Source organism: Leptonychotes weddellii, chromosome 4 (genome assembly GCF_054177405.1).
Source record: "Leptonychotes weddellii isolate Sample4059 chromosome 4, ASM5417740v2, whole genome shotgun sequence".
NCBI lineage: Eukaryota > Metazoa > Chordata > Mammalia > Carnivora > Phocidae > Leptonychotes > Leptonychotes weddellii.
The window spans coordinates 51,344,627-51,357,057 of NC_138372.1; the positions used below are offsets into that span (position 1 = coordinate 51,344,627).

At 45.0% G+C, this 12,431-nt stretch overlaps 1 protein-coding gene across 2 annotated transcripts in view; it reads right to left on the reverse strand.

Annotated features, from left to right (window-relative positions):
• WLS (Wnt ligand secretion mediator) overlaps positions 1–12,431 on the reverse strand; it is a 100,636-nt gene that overhangs the window by 1,157 nt on the left and 87,048 nt on the right. For both annotated transcript variants that reach the window (XM_031041691.2, XM_006728411.3), the window contains one exon: positions 9,324–9,477. In XM_031041691.2, the coding sequence (XP_030897551.1) occupies positions 9,324–9,477 (154 nt within the window). The remainder of the gene's footprint in view (positions 1–9,323; positions 9,478–12,431) is intronic.

A 12,431-nucleotide genomic window follows, 5' to 3' on the forward strand; every position in this document is an offset into this window, starting at 1 on the left:
CAATGATGCTTCTATCATGTGTAGTCATTATTAACATTTAATGAGAGCTTACTTTGGACCTGACGCTATTCTCCATGCTTTCTATGTAATCGGAGTTAATCCTTCCAAGAGCCACCCAGGTGGGCGCGGTGATCGCAGCAGCAGCTTTAGAGATGAGGTAACAGGGACGGAAGTAAGGACACTGCCCCAGGTGGAGGGGCAGACACACGACAGGGCCGGGAAGGAGGCCAGGGAAGGAAAGTCTGACTCCAAGGCCCCGTGGTGTGGGCTAAGCCAGCACAACACGCCTCCCCAGCGATGGGGAGGGACACACGTACACACTTGCTGTGAGTAATTTACAAAGCAGCTACGCCATGCGAGGGCAAACAAGACCTGCCTATATTTACCAACAGATAGGGCAGGGGAGTGCATGTAATACATTGAGAAACGTTTAGGGGTTTTCTTCTCCTGGGGGGGAAAAAAATCCCAGAAACGGGCTCTGAACTTTCTGCTGCCCCCAGGATTCTGTACACAACACTGCTGTTTTGGACCCATCATCAGTGACAGACGTGTTCCCCTCTGCTAAAACGGAAAAATGCGGTTTTTTCTCCACTAGCAAGAAAAAAGTAAGTTTCTGTAAATTGAAGAATCCTACCTGCCATGAGGCAAACTAAATGAACGTATAACTGGCAAAAGGAAAATGGAAAACATTAGGACGTAACTGCTGTCAGACTATGTCTGTGTGGGGTGCACACGGACTTGCAGATTTGCAGAAAGAGGTGCTGGAGAATGAAAGCTCAGGGTTACGTCTGTGATTTTTTTTTTTTTTAAGATTTTATTTATTTGACAGAGACACAGCGAGAGAGGGAACACAAGCAGGGGGAGTGGGAGAGGGAGAAGCAGGCTTCCCGCCAAGCAGGGAGCCCAATGTGGGGCTCGATCCCAGGACCCTGGGATCATGACCTGAGCCGAAGGCAGACGCTTAACGACTGAGCCACCCAGGCGCCCCACGTCTGTGATTTTTATATGTCTATGTTTATTACATATTATATTTTATTATATTATATATCATATTTTTATTTTTATATTTATACTGTATACACATACTTTCTGGGACTAAAATTTTTCCTAGTTCAAAGCACAGAATTAAATAAATAAGTGCTGTTTTCAACTGGGCTTGAAACTTAGAAGAAAGCTTTGGCCCTATGCTTACAACTAATGTCTTGTCACTAGTCTGAGAACTGTTGGGCATCAATGCATCTGCTGGCCTCAGAACCCCAGGAGCCACCCCACATGCTGGTCCCACAGGCTACGTGGCTGGTGCTCTTCACGTGTGCCACGTGGTATTCGTTCTTCCCCACAGACCCATTCTCAGCAGCCGTGCGGCTGAATCAATCTTATTAAATGCTGGTCTGCAGCTCTCGGCCTGAGACTCGCTACTTTCAGTAGCTGGGTCATTAGCTGTTGAGGAGGACTGGTAATGGTATTTGGGGCTCTCTGCACAAGGGTCCGATCCACAGGACTGGGGGCAGAGCAAGTAATGAAGGGGGTGTATCAGCCCAGGCTCCAGCACGTCCAGCTTTACCCTCCCTTGGGCCAGCACACAGACCAACAGGGTGCAGAGGCTGTAGAAGACTTATGCAGGGCCCCCAGGGGCCACACGGAACCGTTATTTGTACAACAAGCAAGTTTTCCCAGGTCACCAGCTTGCCTTCTCACTGCTGCAACTTCTAGCCCACTCCTCAGTCTAGCACAATTGCCTAGGCCTCAAATTTCTCCATCAAAGTTAGTTCTGGATTTGCATATCTTGGTGAGCCATCAAAACTTCAAAGCCACAGTCAGGATGTGGATGTCTGTGTGAGTCATTAAAATTTCAAAGAAAGTCCTGACCACCCCAGTAAACCCATTAGCACCTCCAAGTGTTGACCTAAAGAATCCCTTTCACTGAAGACTTAAAAATAGACACATTCTAGAATGTAATTCTACTCAGGTTTTGAACCCAAGATGCTAATTCTTTAAGCTTAAAATGCGGTTCTCATTAGCATGTCCTAAAAAACGTGTATGATTCTACAGATTACTTGAGCCAAATTACTTTGGCTTCCTTATTTAAATAAACACCCATATTGGTCTTTATCATGTGCTGACACCATTTTGAACACTTTACAAATACAAATATATTTAATCTTCATACCAGTGCTTTGACAGAAATGCTGTCATCATTTCCATTCTATTGATGAGAAAACTGAGGCACAGAGAGGTTAAGTAACTTGCCCAAGGGGCAGGTTGGTAAACTGTGATGTGGGATCCAAACCAGAGCAATAAGGCTCCAGAATCCAGGCTGTCAAACCTTTAGGCTATGTTGACTCTTTGTAAACAACCTAGTTTCTAACAGCCAGAGAGACTGCCAGCAAAGGATGAGTCCACACGCAATGTGTTATGGTCATAAACATATACACGCAATAATCCGGATGAAATGTTTAGGATGTTAACTTTGCTTATGTATTTGGTGAAAGAGAATTTATGGCACATAATTTATCAGTGCACAGGTAGTAAAGACAGCTGTTATTTTTTAGTATTTACCCTATGCACTATTAGGGGCTCAGCATGCCCTGTATTTCTTTAAAAGATAGGAAGACACTGAGGGTCGAATAGGCAATTAATTTTTCTAATGTGATTCAGTTTGCTCCCAGCAGAGCTGGGATGAGGACCCAGACCAATGGGATCCTGGCTGGCCAAATCTATGACTCATCACGTGTGGTCTGATTGTACCTTGAAGGCCAACTCTCCCCCCACCCCTTAGGGGGTGAATGTGGGAATATGGCAGTAACATGGCAGGAGTGGGGATCCCTCCATTTCTTTCCAAATTCCATCAACCCCTACTTCTGCCAAGGTCTTGCTCCATCTGTTATTCTCCCTCTCTCTTGGCTTCTGCTACTTAGTGCACAAACATGCTCAGAGTCTTTTCTAAGACAAAAACAACAAAAACAAAAACACAAAACCCTTTCCGAAAATGTAGTATGTTTCTTGTTTAGGGAAGAGGAGAAGAATAAATGGGGAAAAAATTTAAAAAGGTAAAGAAAAATAATTCTTCAGTTTGCATTAAGCCTCTTTCCCTGCTTATGGTCTCAGGTCCTCTCAGCTAATTAACAAGGAGATGAGAGCTTGTTTCTGTCTAACCGTTGTGAAATGAGACTAATCTCTGGCATTGGATTTAATCACCAAGGACTATCAACGGATCCATATTTATGATATGGCATCCACAGGTATGTAGCTGCTTGCTGCTTGATTCTCACTGACTGGAATGCATCCTGGAGAGACAGAAAGCCATATAAACTACACTATAATGAGACACCAATAACCACAGCTCCTGAAGACTGGCATCATTTTAATGATGATCCCTTGTGTATCTGTGGCTATTGTAGTAAAAAGAAAGAAAACTCGCTAAGATAATTCCAAGACTGTTTCACAGAATCTGGGAGACCAGCAGTCTTCAAACATTATGGGGCTACCTAATTCTGTCCTCACAACCACTAAGGCAAATGAACACCCCACTGCCCAGATCTGGAAGCCAGAAAGCTCCCACACCATGAGTTCATATTTCTTTAGGTCATACTCAGTCCACATTGGAGCCAGGATTCCAAACCATCTATGTCTACCTCCAAAGCTTATGTTCTTTCTAGAACACTCGTGACTTCATGCTGAGCCATTCCCCACCTACCTCCAAAGTACCTCCAGATACCGAGTACCAGGCAATTCCAAGAGGGTGGACACAATAAAACCTAGACATTTTGAGTGAAAACTTAATGTTATGGGCTGAATCATATCCTCCCAAAATTTATTTGCTGAACTCCTAATTCCCAGTACCTCAGAATGTGACTTTATGTGGAGATAGGGCCTCTAAAGAGGTAAGGAAGTTAACATGAGGTCACAGGGGTGGTCTCTAATCCAATATGACCTATGTCTTTATAAGAAAAGGAGATCAGGATACAGAAACACACAGACTGAAGACCATGTGAAGACACAGAGAGAAGACCATCTACAAGCCAAGGAAAGAAACCTCCAAAGAAATCAGTCCTGCTGAGACTCTGACCTCGGACTTCTTGCCTTCCAAGCTGTGAGAAAATACATCAGTTTCCGCTGTTTACGCCTCTCAGTCTGTGGTATCTGCAACAACAGCCTTCCCAAACTGAAAAATTTAGGAGGCAGAAAGTTACTCCCAAGAAGGTGACTGAGAGTGGGGTGATAGTCATTCGAGGAGCCGGGCAAAGATGCTTTGCTTTGCCTGGGAAAGGAAAGATCAGGTCACTGGAAGGACACCAGCCCCGGGAGAGGCGGGAGACAGAAAGTGCCCAACTCCATCCAGCAGAGCAGGACGTGCTAGGCTGGTGGTGGCTTGTCACCAGCTACCCATCTTCATTAGGAAATGGGAGAAGGCCACGGAGACCCACTTCAGAGTCTGGGTCCAGTCCTGGCGGTCAGACCACTTCCATCACTGCTCACAGACATCAAGAAGCCAGGCTAGCCACGGGCAGGTCATCTCACATGCAACCAGGGGAAAGGCCTCAATAAAAGGCGGCCACTGTCGAAGCCTCATGACTCAAACCCAACATTTAGTGCGGCAACAAAAGCCAAAACCACCTTTCCTGTGAAACAAGCAGCAGGAGACCTTAGAAGCCTCTGGCAGTAAAACTGACACAGCGTGGTAGCGAGCTACCAAGACATGGGACCCGGGGTTGCTGCTGTGGCTTCCAGCAGAATGAGTGTGTCAGACAGAAGACATTTAGCGCGAATAGAAATAGAAAGGAACCAGTTGGCAATTAGAGTGTTCCTGTTCCCTTCGTCATAGTCATCCAGTCAGGAATTCCGTTTCTCAGGCTTTTTTTTTTAAACCTTCTGACAGAATTCTATAGATGAAATAACACAAAAATGAAAGCTATTATTAAGAATTGTCTGACTTCATAAGCAGCTCCAACTTTTTTTTCCACATGAATTGGTGGCTGAGGGGGTTTGGACAGTTTGCTGAGCGCGCAGAGCATCAATGCTGAGCCCCTGGGAGATGCTGCCTTCGTTCCGCCCTAAGATTAACATCAGCCTGCTGCAATTCGTGTCTGCCTGGGAAGACATCCAGAATGATTCATAAATTGCTTATGGAAATAGGTGAAAAGAACAACTTTAATGAGAAGGCAGCAGGAGCTGGGCAGAAAATGTGAATGGTCCTTAAAAGAAAGAGGTCTAAAATATCTTTGCTAAATTAAAACAAATTATATGTCTGTTTGTATATATGTGTATACCAACATATACAACATGTATGTACACACACATATACACATAAAATGATTATATTTAAAGATAAACATATATGTATGTATATGAAATACTTGAAGTGAGAACGTTTATATCACCAGCTATGGTAAATCAACCAACGAGACGGAACCCAGAGCTCCACACCTTTGCAGCACCGATCAGCTGCTAAAAACATGAAAGTGTTCTGGCCTGGAGCTGTTCCGCCACGTCCCGAGTTTCTAGGGGCAGCCAAGGAAGCCTTGTCTCTCAGACCAGGCTACTGGCTCCACGAGAGCAGGGACTGTGTCTTAGTCCCTCCTTTGGGCTTCATGTCACTCCATCTGATCAAACCTGACACAGTGCTAAGTACTGAGGTACTCCGCGGTCCATTTCGAAGGGTCACTTTCTGATCCACACAATAAAAGAGAAACAGATGTATAAGAAAAAAATGCTCTTTGGAAAGTCAGCCTTTCTAGAACCTGCCATCTGCTTTGTTTCTCTCAGTCCATTCCTTGACCGAAAGGGAGAAGCCAAAATCTATGCTCTCTGCTTTCATTTCCTTCCTACCCACTCCCTCCTGACAGTTCTTGGCATCTCTCTCCATGTCCAAACAAAACAACCCCTCTCAATATTCTTTCTCTTTCCTTAGCCCCTTTGGCTGCATCAGAAACCACCTGCCAAGTTCCTGGAAAGGAGCTTTTTCCAGATGTCCATCCAGGATCCATCTCACAAAGGCAAGAAGCACCACACACCTGGGATTCATTCTCCATAGCAAGAGATCTGAGTACTTGGCTCTGGACCTTAAAAGCAAGGGAGTGGGGGAGCCCAAGCCAACTTAAAAATAAAAACTTTCCATGAGAAAGGAAAAGGAGCACAGGAAGGCTGGGGGAGGAGAAGGGATGTCATCCAGAGACCCAGAGAATTTAAAAATACAGTGTATCCCCCTAGGAGTTCGTTTTCTAGGTTTCCATGTAATATTTCAAACTAGCTCTTTCCAAGGAGCTTCAAAATCTTGGCAAATGCTCCACAACTCCTGGGAGACACTGTGTGGTCTGGCGGTAGATGAAGAGATGAAAAGTGAAGGAGGGCACAGAAGGAACATGATCAGACAACCCAGCGTGGAAAAGCCCTTTCCAAAGGCACGAGGTCACAGCATCATGTGGGACTGGAAGGACACACCAAGCTGCGCGGGGCTCACGGGCTGCTGTGAAGTCACAGCCGATCATGTTACCATCATAGAACTGCTAAATTGTGTGACTCGTGTTTATGACTGGAACAGGGTCCCAAAAGAGTCTGCCCATTTAACTGCTTGAACAATGTTTTTTCAACAAGGGCCCTACTGGCATTTTAGGGTGGCTAATTCTCTACTACAGGAAACTGTTTTGCTCACTGCAGGACACCCAGCATCCTTAGAATGTGGCCTCTAGACGCCAGTGGCACCTCCCAGTCATAGTGACAATCCCAAACAAACAAACATGAATACTTTTGGCAAGGGATTTGGGGGATATGACCTCCTGGTGAGAACCAGCTTTTGAGCTTTCTGTGAAATTACAGGTCAAGCTGCCTTCAACAACAACAAAAAAAAAAATCTGATGGGAACAGATCAAGTGCTATTCTCATCTGCAAGGTTTCAAGCCTCAGAGGGCGGCTGCTCTGCAGAGTAAGAAGCCTTAATGGGAGCTGCCTGATACCTGGTTTGCAAATCAAGCATCTGGCCCAACAGGGTGGCAGGCAGTCAGCCTGTCTCTGCAGGGATGGCCACAGCTCTGGCTTCCCACGTGCCTAGAAGTGCTAGGATGGGCAAATTCTCACCAGTGTTGGGAAACCCCTCACCTGTGACAGATCACCCTCTGAGCTGCCCCTTTATGACAGAAGCTGCTCTTCTTTGCCAACAGGAAGAAAGAGAACCCCACAGAATTTCATGGTTCCAAGACCTTAGGAGATCACACAACTGGGAGAAGTGGTGCACAGAGGTTAGGCAGTGTGCCAATAGTCACATAACAAAAACCACCAGAATAGTTTACATAAAGTGCCTTAGTACGTGGTCAGTATGCAGTTAATGACGGCCCATTAGTAGTGTCATTCCAACTTCCCAGGGAGTCCAGTGACTGCTTTATAGGGCATTTCCCTGGAAGGCAGAAACTTCACCTACTGGGTTCCTGCTTAATACTCTCAAGTCAAGGACACATCCATGTGATTTCTGTCAAAGTCCAACAGGATGACCATGAAATGAAATCAAGATTCTTGTTCACAAGCCCAGAATCCCATCCTGCTGGCATTCTGGAGGTCCACTGTTTGAGAGGCTACGTGCCACCATTTCCCACGCTGAGTGAGACCAGCCAAGGAGCAGGAAGGAAGACAGGCCTGAAGGACACTCTTACACAGAAGAGGGAGGTATAGTATTGGAGGCAGATGGTGGCTGAGAATCATCTACGGCCCCAACCTTCAACAGAGATGCCCTTCACTTCTCACACCATCTCTCATGTCATCACCCTCCTCTCCTTCTAAACCTAACTCTCTAGATCATTAGCCCATCTGTGAAATATGAAAATTAATCTAGAACTCTCATTTCTAAAGCATTAATTCAACCAACATTTTCAAAATACCCTTAAGAACCTGTCCTTGCTCTTAAGGAGTCAGTATTCCAGAAGGAGAGAAAGAAGATACAGGCAAATTCATCTACTACCTTTACACAGCAAGTGTCATGTGAAAAGTATAATCGTGTTTCCCCAGGCCTATTCCTTAGAACACTACTTCCAGAAAAAAATGCACTGCTTGGAAAAAGGGGTCCAGGGCCAAATGATTCAATAATTTGGGGAAATGCTGTTACTCTCACCTATTTAAAAAGACCTATAGTAAAAATTAACGTATTAAAGGCATTAAGATGTCTTGCAGTAAAAACCTCATTAATGCTGATCAAAAACCCAGTGGTTCTCAAATCTGTTTGACTACTAAAACCTATCAATATTCCGTGGCAACAATATTCTATTGAATGTAGTTTGCTGGACTCCAACTAGGGTGATCAGGAATAGGTTTCAAGAAAGAGGAAGCATTTTGAATGAGCCCAGGAGACGGGTAGGGTTTTATTAGGCCCAAAGGGACCCAGGGTATGAATCCATTCATTCAATACACGCACGGTAAGCACTTCCTATGAGCAAGGCCCACCCGTGGTGCCTCAGCCGACATGCAGATTGTAAAGCCCTGGTCTCTCCTCCAAGGCAGTGAAGGGCACTGGCTCTGATTTGAGAAAGAGCATTCTAATACTTGGGGAAGAGCCAGAACATGGCGAGGGTAAAGCCAGTGTGAAAAAGAGAAGGCAGAATAAGGGCGGAGACACACAGTGTAGGACTGAGTAGTCAAAGAAAAAGGAGCTATCAGATCTGTTGTTTACCAGGCCACCTATTCCAAGTTAAGAGCATGGCCTACAGCTGTGACAGTCATTTCCCTCTGCAATGGCTGGAAGAGACACCCAGGCAAGCGTTTCCCTTCTCTGGGCCTCAGTTTCATCATCTACAAAACAGCCAGACTGGCTAAGGTTCCTAAGGCTCCGTGTGGCAGCAATCGCACTTAGGGAGAAGAAAGCCATGGGGACAGAGGAACAGCTATTGGTCTGGATGGATGTCAGCAGCCTTCCACAAGAATGAGCAGGAGAAAAACAAAGCCAGCTCAATCTTCGACTCTCAGAACCCAGGCCCATTCCACCTGATAACTTAAGATCATGCTTCTCAAATCAGAAGAATAAACCTAGCATAATCTCCAAGAGTCAGTTTTGCTCAAAAAATCGAGGAAAGCAAATTTAAATTTTATACTAAAACTGGCACCTCAGACTAAAATGCAATATTCTCAATGTTTGAAGATTTAAAAAAAAAGAGACAACAACTTAAAGAAGTATCTGCCTTGTGCTGGCTTTTTTTCTTATGGCTCCCCAGTCCCCAGGGGTGCTCACTGACATTTGCAGGGAAAGTCTGACTGGGGAACCCAGAGCCTTTCCTAAGAGGATCTTGTAGAGACTGAAGCTGAATTATCCTGAATAAAGCTCTGCTGAAGAGACTGAAACTCACCATTGGACTGGTCTTCCCCATAGTTCTTATGGGATGGCGCATACAAGAACATCAGAGCAAAGACATACAGGTTCCACATCCCATAAATGCCTGTGAAAAAGGCACTGTTCACCTGGACTGTGACGCCGCCCCACTTCCAATGGCCTTCCGTCACCTATGGGAAAAGGACAGGAACATTCAATTGGAACCAAGGAGAAATAGAACACCGACACAGGAATCAACCAACACAAAAACCAAATGTCTTCTACATATGGGAAAAGTAAAGGGCCATGTAAGACTTCTTTTTTTCTTTTTAGATTTTTTATTTACTTATTTTAGAAAGAGAGAGACAGAGAGCGTGCGCTCGAGGGAGCACAAGTGGGGGAAGGGGCAGAGGGAGAAGCAGCAGATGCCCCGCTGGGCAGGGAGCCCGATGCATGTGGGCTCGATCCCAGGACCCTGGGATCATGACCTGAGCTGAAGGCAGACGCTTAACTGACTGAGCCATCCAGGCGCCCCTAGGACTTCTTTTTATTTTTTTATTATTTTTTTTAAAGATTTTATTTATTTATTTGACAGAGAGAGACACAGCGAGAGAGGGAACACAAGCAGGGGGAGTGGGAGAGGGAGAAGCAGGCTTTCCACGGAGCAGGGAGCCTGATGCGGGGCTCGATCCCAGGACCCTGGGATCATGACCTGAGCCGAAGGCAGACGCTTAACTGACTGAGCCATCCAGGCGCCCCTAGGACTCCTTTTTAAATCAAAATCACACTAGTATGAATTTAGGTTCACTGAGGGTTTACCGTGTGTCAGGTACAAAGTCAGTGGTTCTCATGTTGGCTGCACATCAGAATCACCCAGGGAGTATCTCTTTCTTAAATAACAGTACATAGTTACCCCTAACTTAAGGAAACTGTCTTTGAGTCTCACACTTATCCACAACTATAACTCCTCCTCTGTAGTCTATCTTCGCAGCTCGATGTAAACTCCCTGCAGGCAGAGAACACTTCTGACTTGTTCACTGCCATACCTTGGTGCCTGATGCCCCATAGTGGAGTGAAGACAGTGAAGTGAAGACAGGCTGATTAAATAATCAAATGAAGCCTTAATGGTGAGTAGCCTTCCTTAGTGGGGCAGCGTGGGGAAGCAGAAAAGACACAGGCTTGGAGTCAGAGACCAGGATTCAAATGCAGACTCCACCACTCACTCTCTGTTTAATGTAAGAGAAGAGTTAAGACTCTAAACCGCAGTTTCCTTAGGGACAAAATAGAGGGGACGCCTGGGTGACTCAGTCGGTTATGCATCTGCCTTCAGCTCAGGTCCTGGGATCAAGTTCCACGTCGGGCTCCCTGCTCAGTGGGGAGTCTGCTTCTCCCTCTCCTTCTGCCCCTGCTCGTGCTCTCTCTCTTGCTTGCTTGCTCTCTCTCAAGTAAATAAATAAAATCTTAAAAAAAAACAACAAAGTACAAAATAGAAACTTGCAGGGTTACTGAGGAGAATTAAGTAAAAATGTTTCAAGAAATTTCCTAAGACAATAAATAATAAATCTTACGTCTATATAATGACACTCTATGTAAGTCACTCATGAAGGTAATTATGAAGCTTTCACACCCCCTTACAATTCTCCAGGAATGTTTTGAGGCAGCTTTTGTCTATGTTAATGACTTGGCAATTGTTTGGAGGGCTGTCTGATGACGTATGGATTACACTAAGAACTGTCAACGGAACTATTGAGCCGAGTGACTAAAAATTTGTGCCAGTTCTGAGATCAATGAAATGATTCTGACCACTTCTGCTTGCTATAGGAAATTTTAAATGGGAATAGAAGAATACTGGACAAATGTCCCTGTGAGAACTTAATGAGGCTGGGTTATGTAAACCATCTCTAGGAGCCCCTTCTTCTAGGAGCTCAAGTGTAAGATGGTAAGCTGTATCTAAATGTGAATGACTTTAACAAGCAGGTGGATTTCACCTCCTGTTCATGAGGCAATGGGTCTATATTCACCTGACACCTTCTTTTTTTTTTTTTTTTTAAAGATTTTATTTATTTATTTGACAGAGAGAGACATAGCGAGAGAGGGAACACAAGCAGGGGGAGTGGGAGAGGGAGAAGCAGGCTTCCCGCAGAGCAGGGAGCCTGATGCGGGGCTTGATTCCAGGACCCTGAGATCACGACCTGAGCCGAAGGCAGACACTTAACGACTGAGCCACCCAGGCGCCCCCACCTGACACCTTCTTTATAGCGCATGACCCACTGGGGCCCCAGGCATAATAAAGCTCTAAGTATAGGTGTTTCCTTTTGAAAGACGTGGAGTATCAGTTAGTTAGGTTAACTAACTCTAGACTTACCAATTTTAGTTGGCCTTGGTGATACATAATTTTTCATTTTTGTGATGCATAAACCATTATCATGAACCCTAACTTATTTTTGGAAATAATTCACCTGATACAATGTGCTCGGGAATATTTTTGGCAAAGAATTTCATAACCATTACTGATTTTAGAACAATGTATGAGCATTTAAGCTACATAGAACTAACTTCTTTTTTTTTTTTTTAAAGATTTTATTTATTTATTTGACAGAGAGAGATGCAGCGAGAGAGGGAACACAAGCAGGGGGAGTGGGAGAGGGAGAAGCAGGCTTCCCATGAGCAGGGAGCCCGATGCGGGGCTCCATCCCAGGACCCTGGGATCATGACCTGAGCCGAAGGCAGACGCTTAACGACTGAGCCACCCAGGCGCCCCCATAGAACTAACTTCTTAGAAATGTCTCCAAATGTCACTCTTCTTAACAGAATACCCTAGCTTTATAAAAATTACAGTACCTAGGGCATCCTTAAGATGATTATAATGCATATAATGGAAGAGGAAAGGAAGTCTTAAGATAATTCCTGGAAATCTATGTACCTGCTGTCATAACAAAGGGAACTGTTCTGTATGCGAGGAAGGAGGGTAGGGTGGGCTGGGTGAACTATAGATACGATGGAATAAGGCAGCTGTAATTTTCTTCTACTCTGTTAAGGCAGTAGACCCCTCAATAGGTCTCTCTCCTGCAAGAGACCCTACTTCCTAGGACGTAAGCTGGGAAAACTCAGTACCTTTTTGCTGAAATTGATTCTTGTTGGGACT